The sequence below is a fragment of the Crocodylus siamensis genome, chromosome 11 (genome assembly GCF_052110815.1).
Source record: "Crocodylus siamensis isolate JL-2025a chromosome 11, ASM5211081v1, whole genome shotgun sequence".
NCBI lineage: Eukaryota > Metazoa > Chordata > Crocodylia > Crocodylidae > Crocodylus > Crocodylus siamensis.
This window is the reverse complement of record NC_143405.1, coordinates 47,318,595-47,338,349: the sequence shown is the minus strand read 5'-3', so window position 1 is coordinate 47,338,349 and position 19,755 is coordinate 47,318,595. Positions and strand designations below refer to the sequence as shown.

The 19,755-nt window shown below is 48.1% G+C and overlaps 2 protein-coding genes across 3 annotated transcripts in view; one reads left to right on the top strand and one right to left on the bottom strand.

Moving 5' to 3' along the window:
- Positions 1–1,807: 1,807 nt before the first annotated feature.
- RPN1 (ribophorin I) lies at positions 1,808–12,056 on the bottom strand. The gene is made up of 10 exons (XM_090021721.1): positions 11,664–12,056; positions 9,963–10,027; positions 8,520–8,826; positions 7,221–7,430; positions 5,799–5,991; positions 5,402–5,501; positions 4,975–5,113; positions 4,572–4,691; positions 3,740–3,985; positions 1,808–2,411 (listed from the first exon to the last, which is right to left on the bottom strand). Exons 1-10 carry the CDS (start codon positions 12,039–12,041, stop codon positions 2,229–2,231), a joined length of 1,941 nt encoding a protein of 646 aa, XP_089877847.1. The 5' UTR covers positions 12,042–12,056; the 3' UTR covers positions 1,808–2,228.
- The window catches only part of RAB7A (RAB7A, member RAS oncogene family), a 56,247-nt gene continuing 48,087 nt past the window's right edge, over positions 11,596–19,755 (top strand). Inside the window, exon 1 of one of the 2 annotated variants that reach the window (XM_090021725.1) lies at positions 11,596–11,675. The gene's annotated coding sequence lies outside the window, so the exon portion shown is untranslated. Of the gene's footprint in view, positions 11,676–13,781; positions 13,926–19,755 lie in introns of those variants that run through there. The other variant, XM_090021727.1, reaches the window with a different exon arrangement.

The window sequence follows — 19,755 nt, the reverse complement described above, 5'->3', positions numbered from 1 at the left end:
ACAATATGAACATGCTGCGTGCTTGCATATATCAATTACAGATTATGGTGTGTAGACTTAGTGTCAGGAAGGCAAATGCACATGTTATAGACATTAAGGCTCGAAGGGACCTCATAAGATCATCAGCCCCTAGCCCCCCCAATTTTTTTCATATGTTTTTCTTATTACTATTACATTTTAAAAACCCAGTGGACAACTGTATAAATCGGAGTCAACATGTAATATTTATTTTAATGAATACCCTATCATTTATCTCCTGGATGACTCTCAGTAGTTTCCTAGAGATATCTATCTAATTCCTGGAGACTCCTGGGCAATCCTGAAGGGTTGGCAATGCTACTGATGATCCTTTCCTCCAAGAACATATCCAATCTCCTTTTGAATCTGGCTAAATTATCAGCATCCACTGCACTGGGTGACAGTGAGTCCCACACTTTAACAACACGCTAGGTGAAAAAACTTCCTTGTTTGGTTTACGCTTATGGCCTACTCATTTCATTTTGTGACCCCTGCCTTGTATGGTGAGAGATAGCAAACAATAAATCCCTATTGACGTTCTCTTTGCCATTTACTATTTTGTAAACCCCACACATCTCTTTTCGAAGCAGACTAGGCCTAGCCTCCTTTAGTCTCTCCTTATCTGGTATAGGGGCTCTAGGCTGCTTTTGCTGTATGGTGCCACCAACATTTCAGTGAAGCAGTGCTTGCCCCTGCTGTTAGTGTGTTGGTTGGAGCAGACTACAGGGCACGTGAACTGGGTGCTGTGCATGAGCAGGCCCTGGCGCAGGGGAATGCCAGGTGTGCGCTACTGCTAGTGCAGAGGGGCCCCACTTGCAGGGGCTGTTGCAGGGCTTTACAGGAACAGTCAGGCACTGCACGCCTGTCTGTGTTGAAGCGGCTTGAGGGAAAGCATGTGCCTGCTAGGGCTGGAGGAGACAGACGCGCCTTTAGCCCCTCCTTTTCCCTCGCTCAGCGGCACTGCTTCCGCTCGCTCCACAGTGCCTTGAGTACTGTAGGGACCTCCGCTGTGGCAGTAGCACCCCCTGGCGGACAAGCTGGGAGCGGCGGCTCGTCTTCAGTGCGGAAAGCAGCGAGGCTTGGTCCGTCCCTACACTCCCCCGGGGAACCGCGCCCTCAGCACAGTCGTTCCAGGGCCGCACAGAGACAAGGCTCCTGATGCTGCAGCAGCAATAAGGGCAAGTGGAGCAGACAAGGGCAGGTGCCTCCCAGCTCCCAAGGAGGAGCAGAAATGAAGTGGGGAATAAAGCAATACCTGGAGTACCCAGAGATGATCCCCACTCCTAGCAACATGGTGATGGCCCTGGCCCTTTGCCCAGCTGGCCTTAGCCCCCAGGCTCCTTCTCTTTTTGGCCCAGCTCCTACCTACAGTGAATCAGGTCCGTGCGCTGTATGCAGGTGGGAGCAGAAGAGGTAGAACAGTGGGGAGGAAATCCCTGAGCAATCCAGGACTCGAGGACAGCACCCAGGCATGAGGCCAAGGCTTCTAGAGACCAGCTTTTGGAGCAAACAGAACTAAATGTGCCCTCTCCCAGCTTCATTTCAACCCAGTCTCTCCTCTGCAACTCATTTCAAAAAAAGAAAACGCATCTTGCACAGCAGCACAGGCTTGCATGCAACTGGTTTGGCCACCCTGTGTCCCAGCCTCTGGTTCTTTTTAAACAGGCTCAGAACACTGCTACCTGCAGAACAGCGCTTTTGTGACAAAAATCACAGTATAATCCCTTTATTTCCTTATCCCCAAAATATAAAAGTATAACTTCAAGGGGGAGCAATTTTTTTTAAAGCCTTTGGAAAACAAAATGGTCTTTATTCTTTCTGGACCTGTTTCTGCATGCAGAAGCTCAGGCTCATTATGTAAGGACAGCCAGGGCTTCTCCTCCCAGCAAAATACAGAGTTGGAGACTTGTTTTAAACTGGTTTTGTCTTTCATGTATGAAAACCCGTTGCAGTGAATTACAAGGTATCATACAATGGTCCCTGACATGGCAGTAGCTACACAGACAGGTTCTAAAAACAAAAGGTCTAAGGTTTAAAAAAAAAAAAAAAAAAAAATTATTTGCAGGCAACATTTTCCACTTTGCATTTTCCCCCTTCCCTGTTTTTCTGGCTGAAGAGCAGGACAGGTTTGGCTCAGTGTGTGTCCTCTCCCAGGCCTTTTAATCTCGCTTCACTTTTCTCCCCCTCTTGTAACCACTTGTGTTCTGAAGTTATAGTGCATCAAGGATGTTGTCAATTTTGGTGACCAGCTCCTGGCGCTTGTTGGAATGCAGCTTCTCATTCTCAATGTACGTGTCCTTCTTGAGCTTGCCCGCCACCAATCGCTCTGCCTCCACAGATGACTTCAGGACCAGCTCCTTGACCTGACTGTCGAGCTTCTGGATCTCGCTTACCTTGTGGGAGATCAGAAAAAAGGGATGTTTAAAAAGAGGACTGAACCTAAATGTACAAGCTGTTCTGTTTAGGACGGGGCTACAAGGGAAGGCCCAACACAGGAGACGGTTATTCTGGGTTAAATGGCTATTCTTCAAGTCGCATGGTGTTGAGGGGCCTTCCTTGCGCAGCAGACAAAAATGAGTGAACTAAATGAACAGATGTGTTGAGGGCTACAAGATTAAGCAGCACAGCCAATGAACAAAACAGGTTTAAACAGAGCTGCAAGGAACATATGTTAATAGCAATGAGAGAGGAATAACTTTGAAAAGCAAGATGGTGTTTCAATGATACATTAGAGCCTTTCAAATCTTGGTGATAACCAGCTCAAATCTAACTCAGGCCAAAAGATGTTTCTTATGGGTATTTAATGGCTTGGTCTGAGATGCACCAGGTCAGTGGGATTGGTAAGCACAGTTTAAAGCTCTAGTCTGACTGCTGATCAGTAGCACAAACAATACCAGACTCAGTCACCAGGCCAAGGGCTGAATGGGCCCTGGAGACTAAACTTAGCTCTTCCCATTTGAAAAAGGCAGCTGCTGCAAGTCGTGCATGTGTCAGGATGGTGCGTGAGTATGTGGACACATGCACTGGCTGCCCTGTCCTCATAGAGGAATTGTAGAGAAATTTAGCTGCCCAGACCAGCAAACTAGTAAAAATCTATTACTGCTAAATTTACACATGCAGAAAAAAATACAATGAACAGATGAGACTTAACTCTCCCAATGTAAATTTTAGTTTTAAAGTAAGGTGATAAAATAAGGCAACTCCCCCTTCCCCCAGCATCCTAAAAACATTTGACCCAGGAAGGAAAGGAATTGGCTGACCCCCTATAGGAGCTGTGCGTTTGTCATCTTCATGCAGCCCTGTACAATAATACAGAAACTCCATAGGCTAGGGTTGGCAACAAAGCCATAAGAGCATAAGGCCCCAAAGGCATGTCTCTGTGTTACTGGCTTGGCTAGTAACACAATATGTAACATGTTGGCATGTCTCATCTGCCCAGACATCATAGCTAGGAATTTAATGGCAAGCTAAAAATGACTGTATGTTACAAAAGTATTAATGTGTGCCTAGGCACTGGGCTCAGGGGAGGTTCCAGAGACAGCAAGTGCTAATGTGCCAGGTACCTATTCACCTCCATGCATCTGAGAACTATGTAAATGAAAAAACTAACTGCTTTTCAAGAGAGAACATAAGGTGCAGCAGCTAAGCCAAGAGTGTGAGGACATCTCAAATAGTATACAAAGCTCCTAAGAACACAGCTTAGACAGGCAAAAGCTCTTACTTTATCACATAGGTCAGAGCCTTCAGTCTTCAGCTTCGACTGCAGAGAGGCTATTTCACTGGTTAGGACCTTGTGCTCAGTCTCCAAAGTTTTCTTGCCACTGTTCAGAGTGGAGATGTCTCGTGACTGCTTGTACTTGTTCACTGCTTCATCAAAATGGCGGTACAGGCCCAGCCTTTTGTTCACCAGTGTGAGGACTTGCTCTGTAATGCAAGCAACCTTCATCCTGGCTTCAGCAGCTGGGTCCTGGAAGGGGCAGGAAGGAAAAAAAGACAGGCATTTACAAGGAGCCTGGAAACAGCCAATTCCTTTCATGCTGCCCTTGCCAGATAGCACTAGAGTAGCAAATAGGTTTAAAATGGTCCAAAGGACAGTTAAAAATGATATTGGCACATTTTCAATAAGCTCATAACACAGCCAACTGCAAAAGCTAGCTTTTGCAATCAAATAGGAGAAACCCCTTTTCTCTAGCACCTTATCCCCAAAAGTGTTAGAAGTATAAATTTAATAGGAAGTGAAGAGCACGAGTATCTAATCACCCAGCCTACCTCACAGGTAAATAAAAACAAGGGGAAATGGGGAGTCCTAAGCAGACTGATTCAGGTAGGCTTGTTTCTCTACACCAGACTCCTTTACTTGGAAGCTGAAGTATGGAAAACCCCTTATGCAACTAGACAAACTCAAAAGGACTTTACATATTCAACAACTATGGAAACAAGGGACCACTGATGGGCAGAAATATCCTGCTGGAAAGAACTTTCAGCAAGTGGAACTCTTCTCATACTTTCCCAACTATCTTCCCCCACAATGACTGCAGCCTACTGTACAGCACCTTGGTGATAGAGAAGTCCAGTCTCACATAGATGATCACAGTGAAGAACAGGATGTAAAAGGCTCCAACCACCAAAAGGGGCTCCTGCAGCATGAGAATCTTGTTGAAGGTGTAATGCACCTAAAGAACAGTGTAGAGAACAAAGCAGTGACTGACCTTGTTAAGGAAGAAGCCTCAGGCACAGAAAGGTTCCTAAAACCCAAGTGCAGCGACATGGAAGTGGAACACATCCAGCTCAGCTATTGCTACTGATCAGGAACATGGCTTGAGGGAACGCCATAGTTTGCATGTCGCTCCACAAGTACTCTTAAAGCCGCAAGCTGAACACTACTGTGACTCCCAGGTAAGCATGAAGGAGGCAGGGGCAGTCAGTTTACTGCCCTGTATAAAAGGCCAAGCCTACCACAACGTCCTGGATGTGCTGCTCCACCATGTTGTTCTTGTGCGCCACGATGACAGGGCGGCCAAACGTGTCCAGGTAGGTGTAGTGGAGCTCATCAGCGGCTCGGTTGATCTCATAGGGACTGTCCACATGGATGTTCCTACAAGTAAAACCAGACCCTTTCATGCGAGTCCAAACTAGCTGAGATGGCACAAGCTAAGATTCAGCTGACCAGCCACATCCACAAGCAATTACAGTTAGAGACTGAAAATGCAGCCAGTTAAGAAGCGTTTTATAAGTTAGACGCTGCGTGCCAAGGTTCCTTCCACACTCATATCAGCAGTTGTGTTCTGCAGTCCTCAGACCATAACTGCAAGCAGGAGACTTGGCCATCAGCTTAAAGGTGCAGCAGCTCCAGCACTGACAACCCAGAAGCATTAGCACTTACTTGGCACCTTCTGGCAGGATGATCTTCACAGTCAGAGAGTCTGTTACTTGTTCGTCAAACACATGGTCAACAAACCTCATCTTCAGGGCATACTGATCACCTGAGAGAAGACACAGGATAAAGATTAGACTCCCTGCAAGAACAAGACGAGTCCCAGTGTCTTTCCATTTCAACACTAGAAGCAGCAGGGTCAAAGACTGGGGCTGGGTGCATCTATCAACAGACGGCTACTTCATTCTACTGCAAATGTTAAGTTTTAACCAGAAGCCAAGGGCTTCTAGAGGAGTCTCTGCAGCCCATGTGTACAATACAGGAGTACTAACTAACACCACACACAAGGAGGTTCCCCTACATCGTGTAGTCATCGCAAAGGGCCACCTAGTCCCTTGCTACCCACCGAGGTTGTAGAGGTATTCGTAGCTGGGCAGGTTGTAGCCAATGATATAATGGGTCTTCCAACCCCCAAAAAGTGGGAACCGGGGACGGATCTCCATCTCCACAGAGTCATCCAGGATGAGCAAGTGACTGGTAGAGATGTTTCCAATTTCGTCTCGGTAATACACATCCTGAGCTGCCGCAGGAAGAATAGTCTGCAGGGGAGAGAGAAGCAGCACTTGGTGCCCTGGCTGAAGACAGAGGACTACCTTAATACAGACAAAGCAGTGGAGGACAACGCTTGGCTAAGCATCAGACAAGAGGCGTTTCCTCACTCATGTTCTTATGCACAAAGCCCCATGACTGCTCAGCTGCATCAAAGACTAAGGGAAGAGATTAGCAGCAGTGACTGCCAATATGAACATTAGCAATGGACAAGGAAGCTCTATAGCAGGGGTGGGCAAAATGCAGCCCATGGGCTGGATGTGACCTGCCTGCCATTTTATCTGGCCCACAAGGCCCCTAAAAATTTAGAAAATTAATATTAATCTGCCTCTGTCTGCCTGTCATGCAGCCCTCGATGGCTTGCCAAAACTCAGTAAGTGGCCCTCCACCCAAAATAATTACTCACCCCTGCTCTATAAGATAGCCCAGCCTATGGCTCCATAGTCAAAATAGGGCTGATCCCTACAGAACATTAGTGGTGTTTTGCCCAGTCCTGCGGCAAAATCCCAAGCAAGATGGGTTCCACTGTTTATCCCAAAATCACTCCTGGCTGGTTGACCCTGGAGGCCCAATTTAATTCCTCTTTCAATGGTCAAAAGTTGCCTTGTTACAGTGGATCCAGTTAATCCCAAACTGGCATCAGTGTGCTAGGCATAGGCAGGCAAAACCCAAATGATTTTGCTGAATGCTGAAGTGGGGAAGCAATGCATGGAGCCCCTTGCACCCAATTAAGAAAGCCACAGCTTTGACCACCTCTGTAATTGTTCACTGGTCAGAGAATAAGTTGATAGTAGCCACTGCCACCTCTCATCACAGCACTGGCAGGTGGTGGTATAGGAGAAGAAGGAATGAAGAAGCAAAGAAACCTTGCCACTGACAGGCTGAAATGGGGGAGAACTCAGGAGCTCCTGGCAGAAAGAACAGGTAAAAGGTTGCAGGAAGGCACCGAAAGACAAGGAGGGGAGTGGAGGCTGGCACATAGGGAACTTGTACAGACAACCGACTAGAGTTTGTAATGAGCTCAACCCACAGATGGAACAAAAGGTAAGACAGTCCAGTGAGATCTACCCCATGTCCTTCCCTCTCTGGTCATTACTGCCTGCAAATATAGGAAAGCTTTCTGCATTCCCCCACCAGCATCATTTGTGCAACATTGCAGAACAACAGAAGCAAGGGCATGGGCAATGCAGTAATAAAACAGACAGCCCCCAGTACAAACCTTAAAAGATTTGACAGAAGAGATTCCACTGTCTGGCTGTCGCTGGTAGTCATATCTGGAGAAAGGCCCCTTGAGCACAGCTCCTGTGTGCTTCAAGTCAACCGTTTCTTCTACGGCAATGTTCCCCCAGTGTGACACTTCTATGACCCGTGTCATGCTGGTAATGGTTAGGAACGGACTGTTATTTTCATAGTGGACCTTCAGGGTGTCCTAACAAGGAGAGAAAAGATTATATAAACCCAGACTGGAAAGTATCTGAATCCTAGCCGTAAAAAAAAGTCCTGCTCAGTCCAATTCTAGATTGAGGCATTTAGCTTGGTGAAATTAGTCACAAGGGGTATCAAGGGATAACTTTTTGATGGTTACAAGAACTAGTTACCCAATACAGGGCCTATACTGCACTTCTGTGTACAGCCTAAGGCTAATGTACTTCAGTTGGGGCTCTGCTCCAAAGCCCAGCAGACATCAATCAAAGCACTTTAGCACAAAAATGAAATGAAGATACTGAATGCATCTGCTTAGGTTTCATGAGAATACATGGCAAATTAACAAGGACAGATTCATGAAGCTCCACAGGTACTAAGATTTCATGTGCTGGGGCAGGCAATATTCACCTGCAGCTAGGAGTTCAGGTGCCTAGCTGAATCTTGTCTTGGTGCCAAATTTAACTGGGAAATTTGCAACAAGAATGCTGATGCTGGCTATTAAAGAAAATCCATAAGGAGCAGGCCTGTAGGTTAAGAGAATGTCTCCTCTCTGGACTGTCCCACAAACTTCCTTGACAGAGAGGGATTCAGAGAAGCAAGTGTTTGCACCTCAGCAACTCATTGCCAGCATCTTTTCTTGATTTCCAGAATGGACTGAGTGTTGCTGAACTGACAGTCCCAGCTGGAAAGCTCCTCTCTATACCTGAAGCAGGTAAAAAAGGCAGAAGTTCAAGCTTGCCACAAACATCCAGGACTGGGAAAGACCCCTCCCTATAGGATCCCTACTGGCAGTGTCTACAGAGAGGCCAAATCCAGAAGCAATTAATCCCAGTGCAGTGGCTTTGTCCTACAGGCACTTGCCCATTAGGAACTGAACTTAAACAAGCCAAACTCAGTTTGCTTAGAGTCTTAGTGTAGATATAACCTTGTTCAGACTGGAATCTATGAAAGAAACAAAAGCCTCCATGCCCCAACCTCAGTTCCCAGGGCTGTAATTCACATTTACAAGGTGGATTCTTCAGGGGAACAATACGTCCCAATCTACTTTCAGGAGCCTGTAGCAGGTAGGATTTCACTTGCCAGAAGTGCTTACCTGGCTGTAAGGTGGGATGTCCTTGAAAGGCCCATACTCTAACATATCCTCAGACCGGGAGGGATTACCCAGCTTGGTATAACTCTCTATGTTCCTAGAGGCCAGCTTCACACGCGTAGTCTGGGTCTTGGTTGGGTATGGCGAATAGAAATAGTGATTCCCTTCAAAGACCACAAACTGCTTCTCAGCCTGAGTGATGTGCGTGGGGTAGGGCTGCAGGACGTGTGTGAAGACCATTTCAACAGATACCCGGATCTTGGCCCCCGGTACCAGAGGAGATGGCAACTTTACGGTGAAGAACTTTCCACTGGAAAGAAGTAGAGCAGGGAAGATGTGAATGTCAGGATATCAACCTGCCTGAGGCTCCTCCACAAGCTCCTGGAACACATGCTGCAGAGGGACTTTGGAAGCATTCCACTCGCTCTCAAAGGGTCCCTGCTACAGGCTGGGAAGTTTGGTGAGTCTTACAGGATGAACTTCAAAGCAGACCTCCCCTGATAGCCTGCTAATTTTGCTCCTCAGTATACATTTACTCCACTGGATTGGGGAAATTTACATCTAAGTGGTGATAAGGTAAACCCAGGAAGTTTTCCTGAGCGAGTCAGAACCAGGTTCCTTCTGGGCTAGAGACTACAGGATCATTTGATACTGCAGAATTTACCATGGTGTGGTGTCCCCCACATTACCACCAAAACTAGTAGTTGTGCAGGCAGTGCTCAGCACAGTCCCTCTAGACCCATCCCAGGGGCCTGAATATTTCTTCTACATATGTCTCTAATTAAAGGAATGAGAACGCATCACTGAAGTGGTGTGACAGGAGAGCTCTGGAGGAAACTAAGACCCAAGGGACATCCCTACAGACTGCAGGATAGTGGAGGTCAGGTGAAGCTCCTGAGCCTGATTCGCGAAATGCTGCACAGCTGTACACCTAACTGCAGCCTTTATAAGGACCAAGCAGGCTGTAGGAGGTAAAACTATTAGAGGGGCCTCTTTCCTATACTGGCTAGGAATCTAGCTGTGTGCTATCTGGTTTAGGTTTGTATATGCTTTGATTCACCACAGTACTCAGCACAGAGAAAGAACACCACAGGAGGCACTGATCAAGCATGTTTTTTAAAACAGAGCAGAAGAATCTCCTACCACATGGGGTTGGGAGTGGGACTGGCATCAGCATCATATGTTAACTGTACTCTCCTATTGTTCTACAGCCACACAACAGGCAAGGCTGTAGCATGAAGCAGAAAGTGGGTCACTGCAAAAGTAAAGGACACCACTGTCGACGAGACTAGTACTGGGGCTACCTTAGGAGCTGTGAAAGAGTTGCAGATATAGCAGAATCAGCAGGCAGGTCTACTTCCCTGCAAAAGGTGACCATCTGGAATGGGTGAGTTATGGGTATTTGTTCCCATCAAAAATGTTTTACCATTGGAGGGCAAAACTCACCTTTTACCTTTAACTTTAGTCTCTCGCACTTCCAGAGTGTTCTCCTCTTCCTCCTCACCTTTGACCTGTCCCAAAACAAACTTCATCAACATGACACCAATAAGGCTTTGCATTGCTACACAATTCCTGCCCAGCGCCGACTGGAGAACACATAGTGTAAGTACTAGATGAAAGAGAATTCTCCTTTATAAAAATTCCTGTAGCTATTAGCTGCACATTGATTAATATTAGCTGACACTGAGGTTACCTTTGTGCTCTGTATCCAAGAACACTGAAGCTTCTCCTGAAGCTTCTGCTGGTGTTTTATATTGGCTCTTAAGCTATTAAAGAAGCAGCAAACTGTGGGAGTATAGGTCTTGGCTAGTAGATGACTTTACTTCTCCTGCAGGTCCTTCTATGTAGCGACTTCTACTGCTGTTCTATGACAGCCACCCAGGGATAAGGCAGTTTAGCACAACACTATCTCATTCTGACATCAGCAAGATGCCTCTGTAGAGACAGTCCCAGTCTTCTCACACAAGTGTCCTGGACTGATCTAGGATTTTGAAATGTGGGGAGGGAGGGTTGCAGATGCTGTGGTGCCTCATCTATAATACAAAACACATTTTTCTCCAGCTAAAAAGAAACTAGAAGCTATACTAATGTGCTAGGGGCTTAGGGCTATGTTAATCCATTGAAGATAAAAGCAGAAATAAACCTAACTTTTTACTGGAATATGCTTTCGTTTGCTATACCAATACATTATGTAGAGCAGCATAACAAACTAGGCAAAAAATAATCCACAGAGATTATTTCTTCAATCATGTTGTCTTGAAAATTTAAATGTATATCTTTTTCAGGTACATAAAACAAAATCTAGCCTCCTGGAGCATCTTGACAGTGCATCCAGTGCTTCATTGAAAGGTATGTCCACACCTGGGTTAACCTTTTTGGCCAGAGGTTAGTAAGTCTTCAGGACTGTGAAGCAAGACCTACACTGGGAGAAGCAGCTCTTGGGCAGCTGAAAGACCGCCTTGATCAATGGAAGATCTCACCATTACAAAAGGAGACAGGGTCCCCGACACCTGTGGGGCAAGGCATTGAGAAGGAATTGGACATACCAGAGGCTCTCAACTTTCTTGCCCAGTGGGCCAGATGGGCAATGTCTCTCTGTCCACAGGTCAGATCAGGCTGATGGTCCTGGTATTGGGTCTGGAGGCACAGCCAGCCCTCATCCTGCCATGTGTATGGTGGGGGGGAGGGGGGATTGCTGTGACCTGCCTCCAACCCCGGTGGGGAATTTGGCAGTGAGGGGAGAGTGGCGGTATGAGTAGCCAGTGCTCCCCCACCACCAAACTTCCCCAGCCGTGGGGGATGCCACGGCTTGGCAGGTTGCATCTGCCCCATGGGCTGAGCGCCCTGGGGTGGATTATAATGAGAGACAGAGGATAGGGTTCCTCGGTGCTGCATGGCTACAAATGCTGCACGTGCGACAGCAGCCTGGGCCAGGAATCAAAGAGGGGGGTGGAAATGCGCGCGCGCGCCTCCCCCCCCCGGCGCATGCGTCCTGCGTGGCACCCCCTGGCTTCCCAAGCGCATGCGCCCTGCGTGGCATCCCGGCAGGGTCTCGCGGCCCGGCCCGGCCCGGCCCCGCCCCGCCCCCCGAATGCTGACGTGTCCCTAGGGTCAGGCCCCCCCGACCGCGCCGCGGCGGCCCCTCACCTGCACGCCCAGGTAGGCGAGGCGCGGCTCGAGACCGGGCTCCAGCGCCAGCAGGAAGGCGCCCGCGGGTCCCGCACCGCCCGGAGGGTTGGCTAGGTTTAGCTCGGCCGACACCTTGGCCAGGTGCGTGCTGAGGTCCACAGTGCGCTTCGCCTCCTCCAGCACCAGGTCCGGGGCCGCCAGGGCACAGCCCAGGCACAGCAGCAAGCGCCACGCGAGCCCCGCCATCGCTGCCACCTCCTGCGCCGCCGCCGCCGCCGCCGCCGGGGAGGGCACAAGATGGCGGCGCCCAGGCCGAGGGAGGGACAAGATGGCGGCGCTCATTTGGGGCGGGGCACAAGATGGCGGCGCCCGCGGCCGAGAGGACCCCGTCCCCATGGCAACCGGGAGGATTCCTCAGTTGCCAGGGAAGTGGGGCCCCAAATTGACAACCTCCCCCCAGCCCCGAGTTGTGACTCATAATCACCAACTGTTTCAAGGGTTTCTTTGTGTGATGTCTTTTATTTGACCAGCTCTATAGATGGGATAGAGTTAGACAAGCTTTCCAGCACAAGCCATCCTTCATCAGGTCACCAAAGACACTGTCCCAAAATAAATCCTTGCCTCTCCTCCCCTAATTTTTACTGGAACGTGTTTTCATTTGCTATACTAATACATTATGTAGAACAGCACATCATATGAATAAGTCCTTGCCTGTCCCCTAATACCTGCACCACTGGGCCTCCCCCGGCACCATTGCTCTTAGCGCTGCCAACTGTTTGAGGTCCTGTCATAAAATCAGAGTCAAGCGCACTGGGATAAGCACTCAGTGAAAAGCTAAGGCAGAGCCAGGTCGCATGCATGGACTGTCCTAGGATGGGAGAGGAGACCATGCAAGAGCCATAGTCAGATCAGGTCTTGGGTGGAAACCATCCCTGTCGATGAGACCCAAAAGCAGCCCTGAATCGGTGTTGTGGTCCCTAGCTAAAGAGATAGATGAACCATTGCATCTTGCAAGTGCCCGGGAGGGCAATGTTATGCTTTATAGTTGCTATGGAGAAAGGGTGCTGGTGTCTGAAGAGATGGACCCGGGTGCGGTGTTGTGTGGGTGCTGGGGAGGGTGGTTCTCTCAGTAGGACGCCTCTTGGATGTTGGTGGCTGGGACCAGACAAAGTGGTGACAGTGCTCTTTTAATTCTCTCTTCCATCCTGAATTTGTGAGCTCTTTTCTGATAGTTTGCCTTGTCTGACTGCCACTTGTTACTCTTCTTTTCCCAGATTAAAAAAGTTTAATTAAACTGAACCAAAATCTAAAAAGTTTGTTAAGAAAATCAAAACTGTCAAGTATCAGCGCTAAAATAAAATGTTAGCAACTCAATAGCAAAAAGGGACCAGAGCCAGAAACCCAAAACAACTAAGACAAAGTAACTAGAACTGAATTAATCCAGGGAAACAGAAGTTTTCATAGAAGCTTTATTGGCTGAACAGATGATTGTGCATTGAGATAATTGCCACTCCACACTAAATACCTAAAATAAATAATATCAAGACACAGATTATATGTCATGTTTGCAGGACTGGAGCTGAAGAGTGACAGCTCCTCAGTGCAAGTATCAGTTTCCTCTGATTATTCAATGGGGTGTGATAAGGAGTGGGGCTTCTGTGCTACCACAGTACAAGTGAAAAATAACTTTGCAGAACTAGGCAGAGCCTGCCAAATGTGAGAATTAGTAGGGTCAGAGCATGGGAGCAAATATCCATGGCTACTGGATGGTAAAAACCATGGACTAAACACAAACATTTTTTAAATGATTCATCACAATTGACCCACTTCCTCTGCTAACTTCTCTATTCCACAAGTAATGGTGACCCTCTTTTGAATGGTCTTATTCTTTTACTTAATTAGGTTATCTCTCTTTCACCTGACCTTTACTTGGTTTGTAGCTATTTTGGATAACTTCTTTTGGCTCCACAGTTCTACTGGCCTCTTTCCCTTCTGTAAATGATTATTTTCATTTGCATGAGAGTTAAACAAAGATCACTGTTTTACCTGGTATTTATCTTAAGCCGTCTGCTTCTTTCTTAGATCTGAAGAAGGGCATTTGGTGCCTGAAAACTTATCTAGCATCTGTCCCAACTGTAGAGCTGGTTCAGTAAAAGATACCACATTTCTGAGACAATTTATTCTGTGACAAGGACATTAGCTAAAGATGGTCCCAAGATATGGAATTTGGACTTGGAGCCAAAGTTTCCCAGTAGCTGGGGGAGATCATATCTGATCCAGGTGAGGCCTCTGGTACCAACAATATAGAATGACGTGAATGCCTCCTTTTATTTCTTCTCTATCCCTTTGATCCCTGGACTGTGTGGTGGAGACTTCTCACCAGACAAGCTGCTTCAATGTTTGTATTTTACTTTGATTAAATGAGTGCTAGTGTAAGTCTCACAGCTTGGGAAGTAGAATGCAATTAGCACCATAAAAGTATAGGAGGGAGCAGTTTCACTTGCCCAGTCCTGCCTGTGTGTCTCAAGCAGTGGCTGTATTTTGGTGATATTTCCAGGCAACACACTAGCAACCAAAAAATGGAGAGATCCCAGGGGCAGCAGTCATGTTCTCTTCCCCCCCAAGCTGTGGGGAGCAGATGGGGTAAGAAAATGCACGAGGCTCCTTTGGCTGGCTCAGGCCTGGGTCCCATTCTCTCATGAGGAGGAACTTAGTAAATGGGAACACGCTTCCTGTTCTGACAAAGACTGCCTAGATTAGGAAGACGGGAATGTGATGTGTGGGGCCTAAAACAACAGGGACTGGCTTAATTTAAAGTCTGTCAGCCTTGCCAAGGTCCCTCAGAGACATGGCTGATCTGTAGGGCTGTGCAAGGCTTTGGACCGAGCTTCGGATCTGGAGAAGCTTCGGAGACTTTGGGGTCCGAAGCAGCACATCTGGGTTGAGCGCTGGCCTCGTTCAGCTTCCCGAACCAGTTCAGAGCTTCCGAAGAGCTTTGGCGCCGCCTCAGAGATCCGGCCATAGGGTATAATGGGGAAACAATAAAATATCTGTAACTTTGTTGTTTTTTTGTCCAATTTGGATGACATTTTCAGGGGTGGTAGACTGCAGAGAGGATGAAGCCTGCCAAGTTTCAAAAAGATCGGTACAGGTGTTTGGGGGGAACGGCACCCCAAATTCATGAAAGTAAAACTCATGACACGTGTAGGTGTTACAACATAGTGGGGTGAAAACTGCAGGGATGGTAGCTCTTACAGAGGCCACAAAGCCTGCCAAGTTTCAAGAAGATCAGTGCAGGAGTTTGGGGGGAAACTGCCCCTCAAGCTGCGGACAAGCAAAAATTGTGCCATGGGTGCTTGTGGGACTGACTTTATTGGGGGGTGGGGACACTTAGCTGCAGGCCTAGCTGCTAAGCTGCTGTGTTATCAGCTACCAATCAATCAATCAGGATTCACTCAGGGACTGGGACCTGCTCAATGCACAGGACCTAGCTACTACATAACGATTTAACGAGCATCAATTAGCACCTACAAAACCAGGCTGAGAAGAAAGAATCAATACAGACAATGAACTACCTCAAGACAGTCTTGGCACCAGTTTTGTCTGTCAGCAGCCAGGGGTGCAAGGCCCAGAACCCCCTGCACCAATCTCCTCCACAGCTGGCAGGTGTCGTGGCCTCAGCAGGGGCCACCATTGCTGCAGCTGTCACCTGCTGCACGTTAACACACGCAGTGTCACCCATGACATGAGTTTTGCTTGTCCGCAGCTTGGGGTGCAGTTCCCCCCCAACCCCATCACCTATCTCCTTGAAACTTGGCAGGCTTTGTGGCCTCAGTGAGAGCTACCAGCCCTGCAATTTTGACTCCCACCCATGATGTAACACACAGCTGTGACATGAGTTTGGCTTTCAAGAATTTGGGGTACAGTTCCGCCCAAACCCCTGCACTGATCTTCTTGAAACTTGGCAGGTTTCAAGCTCTCCGCAGAGATTACCATCCCTGCAAGTTTCATCCAAATCGGACAAAAAACAACAAAGGTATAGATATTTCATTGATTCCTCATTATACTTTATGGCCGGATCTCCGAGGTGGCTCCAAAACTTCAGAGCTGCTTCGGCCAGATTGAGGCAGAAACCCAGTCCGGATCTCCGGATCAGATCCTGACCACCTGAAGCGACCAGATCCAAAGCTGGATCGGATTGCTGCCAACTTGCACAGGCCTACTGATCTGTGCCTGTGCTGTTGGCGTGCAGCAGTTTGTTCTGGGAAAGATCGCTTTTTGTGCCAGTGCCACTTCCATTACCTGTAGCCCCCATCTGCCTTTTCCTCTATCTGAGCTGAGATAAATCAGTCCCAGCCTGTGGCTTTACAGACTCTTTATACACCCAGCTTTATACACCTGACTCCACCACACAGGAGCAATTTTTCCCTTTAGCACAGTGGTCTCCAAACTTTTTTGATCGCACACCCCTCTCAGTAAAAAATTTTTGAGCATGCACCCCAATATATGTATATTTATTTATTTATTTATAAATTATAAACACGTGACATGTAACCGTCTGACATACGAACCGAGTGAGGGTGTCAGTGTTAATCTGTATATTAAATGTTAGTAAAGTTTAATTTCTTTCTTATTTTTTTAGATAAAAAATAAATATAAATAGAAGTTCGAATATTTTCTTCCCAGACCCCAATGGATTGTCTTGTGCACCCCCTAGTGTGCGCGCACTTCACTTTGGAGACCACTGCTCTAGCAGACAGCCCTCAGTGCTAGACAAAACAAATGAACATCTATATTTACATTGGGGATATTGTTACACATGATGCTCTGGCTTTGAGCCTTGTATCCAGAGCCAAAGTTTGCCCTTCCTTTCCCAACTCTAAACTCTCCTGAATTTAGGCGTTCCAAATCTGAACTACCTAAAGCCTCATGTATTTGACCATTTTTGTATAATGGTATAATAATTCCAGCTGAGTGAGATCAGAATCCAGAGTTTGGATCCATCATGGACTGGATTAGCTCCATGCTGGAACATGCCTCCAGGACTACAAAATTCTCAGCTTTTCTCTCCTTATCTCCACCTTTGCCTTTCCCTCCCTGTGGAAGTCAGCTTAAAATTTTGGGGGATGAATATTTATGTAATAAGGCTGAGAAGGAGAAAAAAGAAGCCAGAAGGAGCCATAGCAGATGTGCTGATAAAGCATTGAGTGGGAGGTGGGTTGCTTGTTAAAGCACTTAAAAAATCAGATGGCTGGTGACAACTCATTACATATCACCAGTTCTTTTTCTTCGAGTTATAGTGCATTTATAAAGGGGTTTGGGCTTTATTTTGTTGGGGCTGTAGGGCCCAAGCTTATTCCTAAGAGATTCAGTGGAAATGAGGAAGCCCTGGGAGGGTGTAGTTTGTATTTGCCAAATTGGAAACTCCCATTTTATTTGCAAGCTATACATAACAGCTATGTTCAGGAATCACCAGGGAGCTGTTCTGAAGCCTGTCTGAGAAGGAGCCTTTGGCAAGCTGACACAACTAACATACAGCCAGAAGAGCTGTGAAGCTTGGTGAATTGTTTCTGAACCCCCATGTTAGAGTCAGAAGAACAAGGGGTCTTCCCCAGTTTGGAAGGTATAAGAGTATCATCATTACCTTAGAGTATCTGAACAACCTTCCTTTGGTCCACTTGCATATGCCTAATGGCAAGGCATCACACTCCTTGACATGCTGGCTACTAGGCAGTAGGCTTCTGGCTCCCTCTTATCTCCTTGGCTCATTCTAGCTTTCCCACCTGGCAGGCAAAATACCATGACCACGAAGGTGACGGGGAAGTACTCTGACCAAGTAGGTGGCTTAAAAATGGGTTTGTGCAGAGGGTGCACCCTTGTCTACTTGCGAACAGGATGCCCTACGAGAGCCTCATAGTTAGCATCCCACTGGTCAGCTTCCAGTGGGAGGATCTCAGCTACACACTGACTTCATGGAAATAGGGGATTCCTCCCTAGCTTGCTCCTATGGCCATATGGCTGAGGGCAAGTGAAATGGAGGCACCTGAACCCCAAGCCTCTGGGCTTGGGCCTTCACATAGATTTCAAAGACATTAGGGGATGGAAGGGACCTTGCGAGATCATCGAGTCCAGCCCCCATGACCTAGGCAGGAAGTCTGCTGGGGTCAAACAGGCCATAGGATGCCTGTCAAACAGTTATATCAGGAAGACATATGATCCGTTGCACAAGGTTGTGCTCTTTGGGGAGGCTAGGTAACCAGGGCATGCTAGGAAGTAGTGTGGTATGGAGGATTTTTGGTGTTAAACACTACAAATAAGGCTGGACCCGGTCCCGGTTCAGTAAGTCAGTGTGAGTTTTGCTATTCAAAAGGTAGATATGCAGCTTTATAGACTAACACATCTACACTAGATGCTTGTTGCACAGTAGCCTAATAACACTGTGCAGTAGTGCGCCAATCAAAAACGATACTGATATGCTACTGCATAGTGTTATTAGGCTACTTTGCAGTAAACATAAAAAAAACCCAACCCATGTGCTGATGCTACTGCACAGTAGCACAGTTGAATTTGTAGTTGGTTAACCGAGCACAAAAATTTCATTCACAGTGAGTAGGGCATGAATGTGTAAATGTGTCCACTAGGGTATATATGGACAGCACAAGCTTTTACTTGCAGGAGCTTAACATTGAAATGTATTTAACTTCATGATCTTAGCAAGCACGTCTGTCTTAGAGTTAATAGCGTGAGGGCAGCTTCCTACCTGAGTAGCGTATGGCTATTTGATGCCACGCAGGCAATCCAGCCCTTCGTGCCTGTCAGGAGCGGTTAGATAAAGCACCTCCGTGCTTTTAATCTGTGTCGGGGCTTCGGAGGTTTTGAAATATCCACCAATGAGCGCGTAGGTAAGATTTGGTCAACCAATGGCGAAGTTTACTCGGTAACTCAGTGAAACTCCGCTGGAAGATGAAGCTCTCGAAGTGCTGCGGGAAGCCTCAGCCGCGCGGGCAGAGCCGCAGCCAGTCGCTGCGCCCGGGAGGGGTTGAACTCGGTGAGTCCGATTGTCCCGAGGACCCCGCGGGCCGGGGCAGGCTGTTCAGCACCTCCTGCGCGGGCCGGAGCTTTGCTTCTGCATCCTCGGCGTCGCAGCGCGTTGCAGGAGGGACCTCGTCGACCCGGGTGTAGATGCTTTAAAAAAAACAAAACACGACTTGAGGCGGATTCAAGTCTTTGCCGCCGAGTGTGCCCGGCCAGCCCTGTGGTTTTAAAGGCACGTTCCCCCTGGGTGTTTAAAAGCAGTGCCTGCCTTCCTTCCAGAGCCAAGATCAGGCAAACAAGGGAAGAGACGGCTGCCCCGAGCTGCCGACCCAGCGGATCGTGCGCGCGGGGCCGAGGCTGCCCGGCAGAGGGAGCGATCCCCGCGCGCAGCTGCGACAGGGCGGGGGCAGCGCCTCTGCCTGCGTGTGCCTGTGGGGTCGCGGTTGTCGATGCGGGGGGTGGGGGCGTGTGTCCGCAGGCTTGCAAAGAACAATTTTTCCAACTGTCTAGTTGGTCTAATAAAAGATTGACTTTTATTAGTAGTTGTTTCGGATGGGGAATCCAGAAAAAAGATGACAAAGCTGAGATGGAAATACAAAGCGCCCGAGCGAGGGACTAAATCGAGGGAGGAGGGGAATGCCACAAGGTACAAGCGATACAATGTTAGCCAACTAAGCCCGGGGGTGGGGGGATGTGGGAAGGCGGAAGGGGAGGGGGAGTTTGCAACGCTGAGAGGGAAAGGAGATAGATACACACAAACCTGTTACAGTGGTCCGCAATGTTGGAGGAAGTGGCTCAGACAAAGCGTCTCAGTCCATAAAGTCTGATCGCGGGGGTCCTCTTCAGGTGGCGCAGGATCGTCCGTGGCGGAGAAATCCTCGATGCGAAGCGAAGCAGGGAGGCAGTTCAGGTGGCGGTGCCCTCCGGGTCCGGTTTGGCGGTGGCTTGTCTGGAGGGGTTGGTATACTGGCGGCGGCCCGTGATGTGCTCCATGTAGATGTCGCAGGACCAGCGGATGGTGTCGGACACCATGAGGCAGCGCATCAGCTTGGCGTAGCGGCGGGAGACGCGGCAG

Excerpts from the sequence above, each read along its gene's own strand:
- RPN1 (XM_090021721.1), bottom strand. The coding sequence starts at position 12,041 with ATGGGGACGGGGTCCTCTCGGCCGCGGGCGCCGCCATCTTGTGCCCCG. Across the intron at positions 7,431-8,519 it reads ACATCCCACCTTACAGCCAG|GACACCCTGAAGGTCCACTA; the intron begins GTAAGCACTTCT and ends TCTCCTTGTTAG. Across the intron at positions 2,412-3,739 it reads GCTCTGACCTATGTGATAAA|GTAAGCGAGATCCAGAAGCT; the intron begins GTAAGAGCTTTT and ends ATCTCCCACAAG.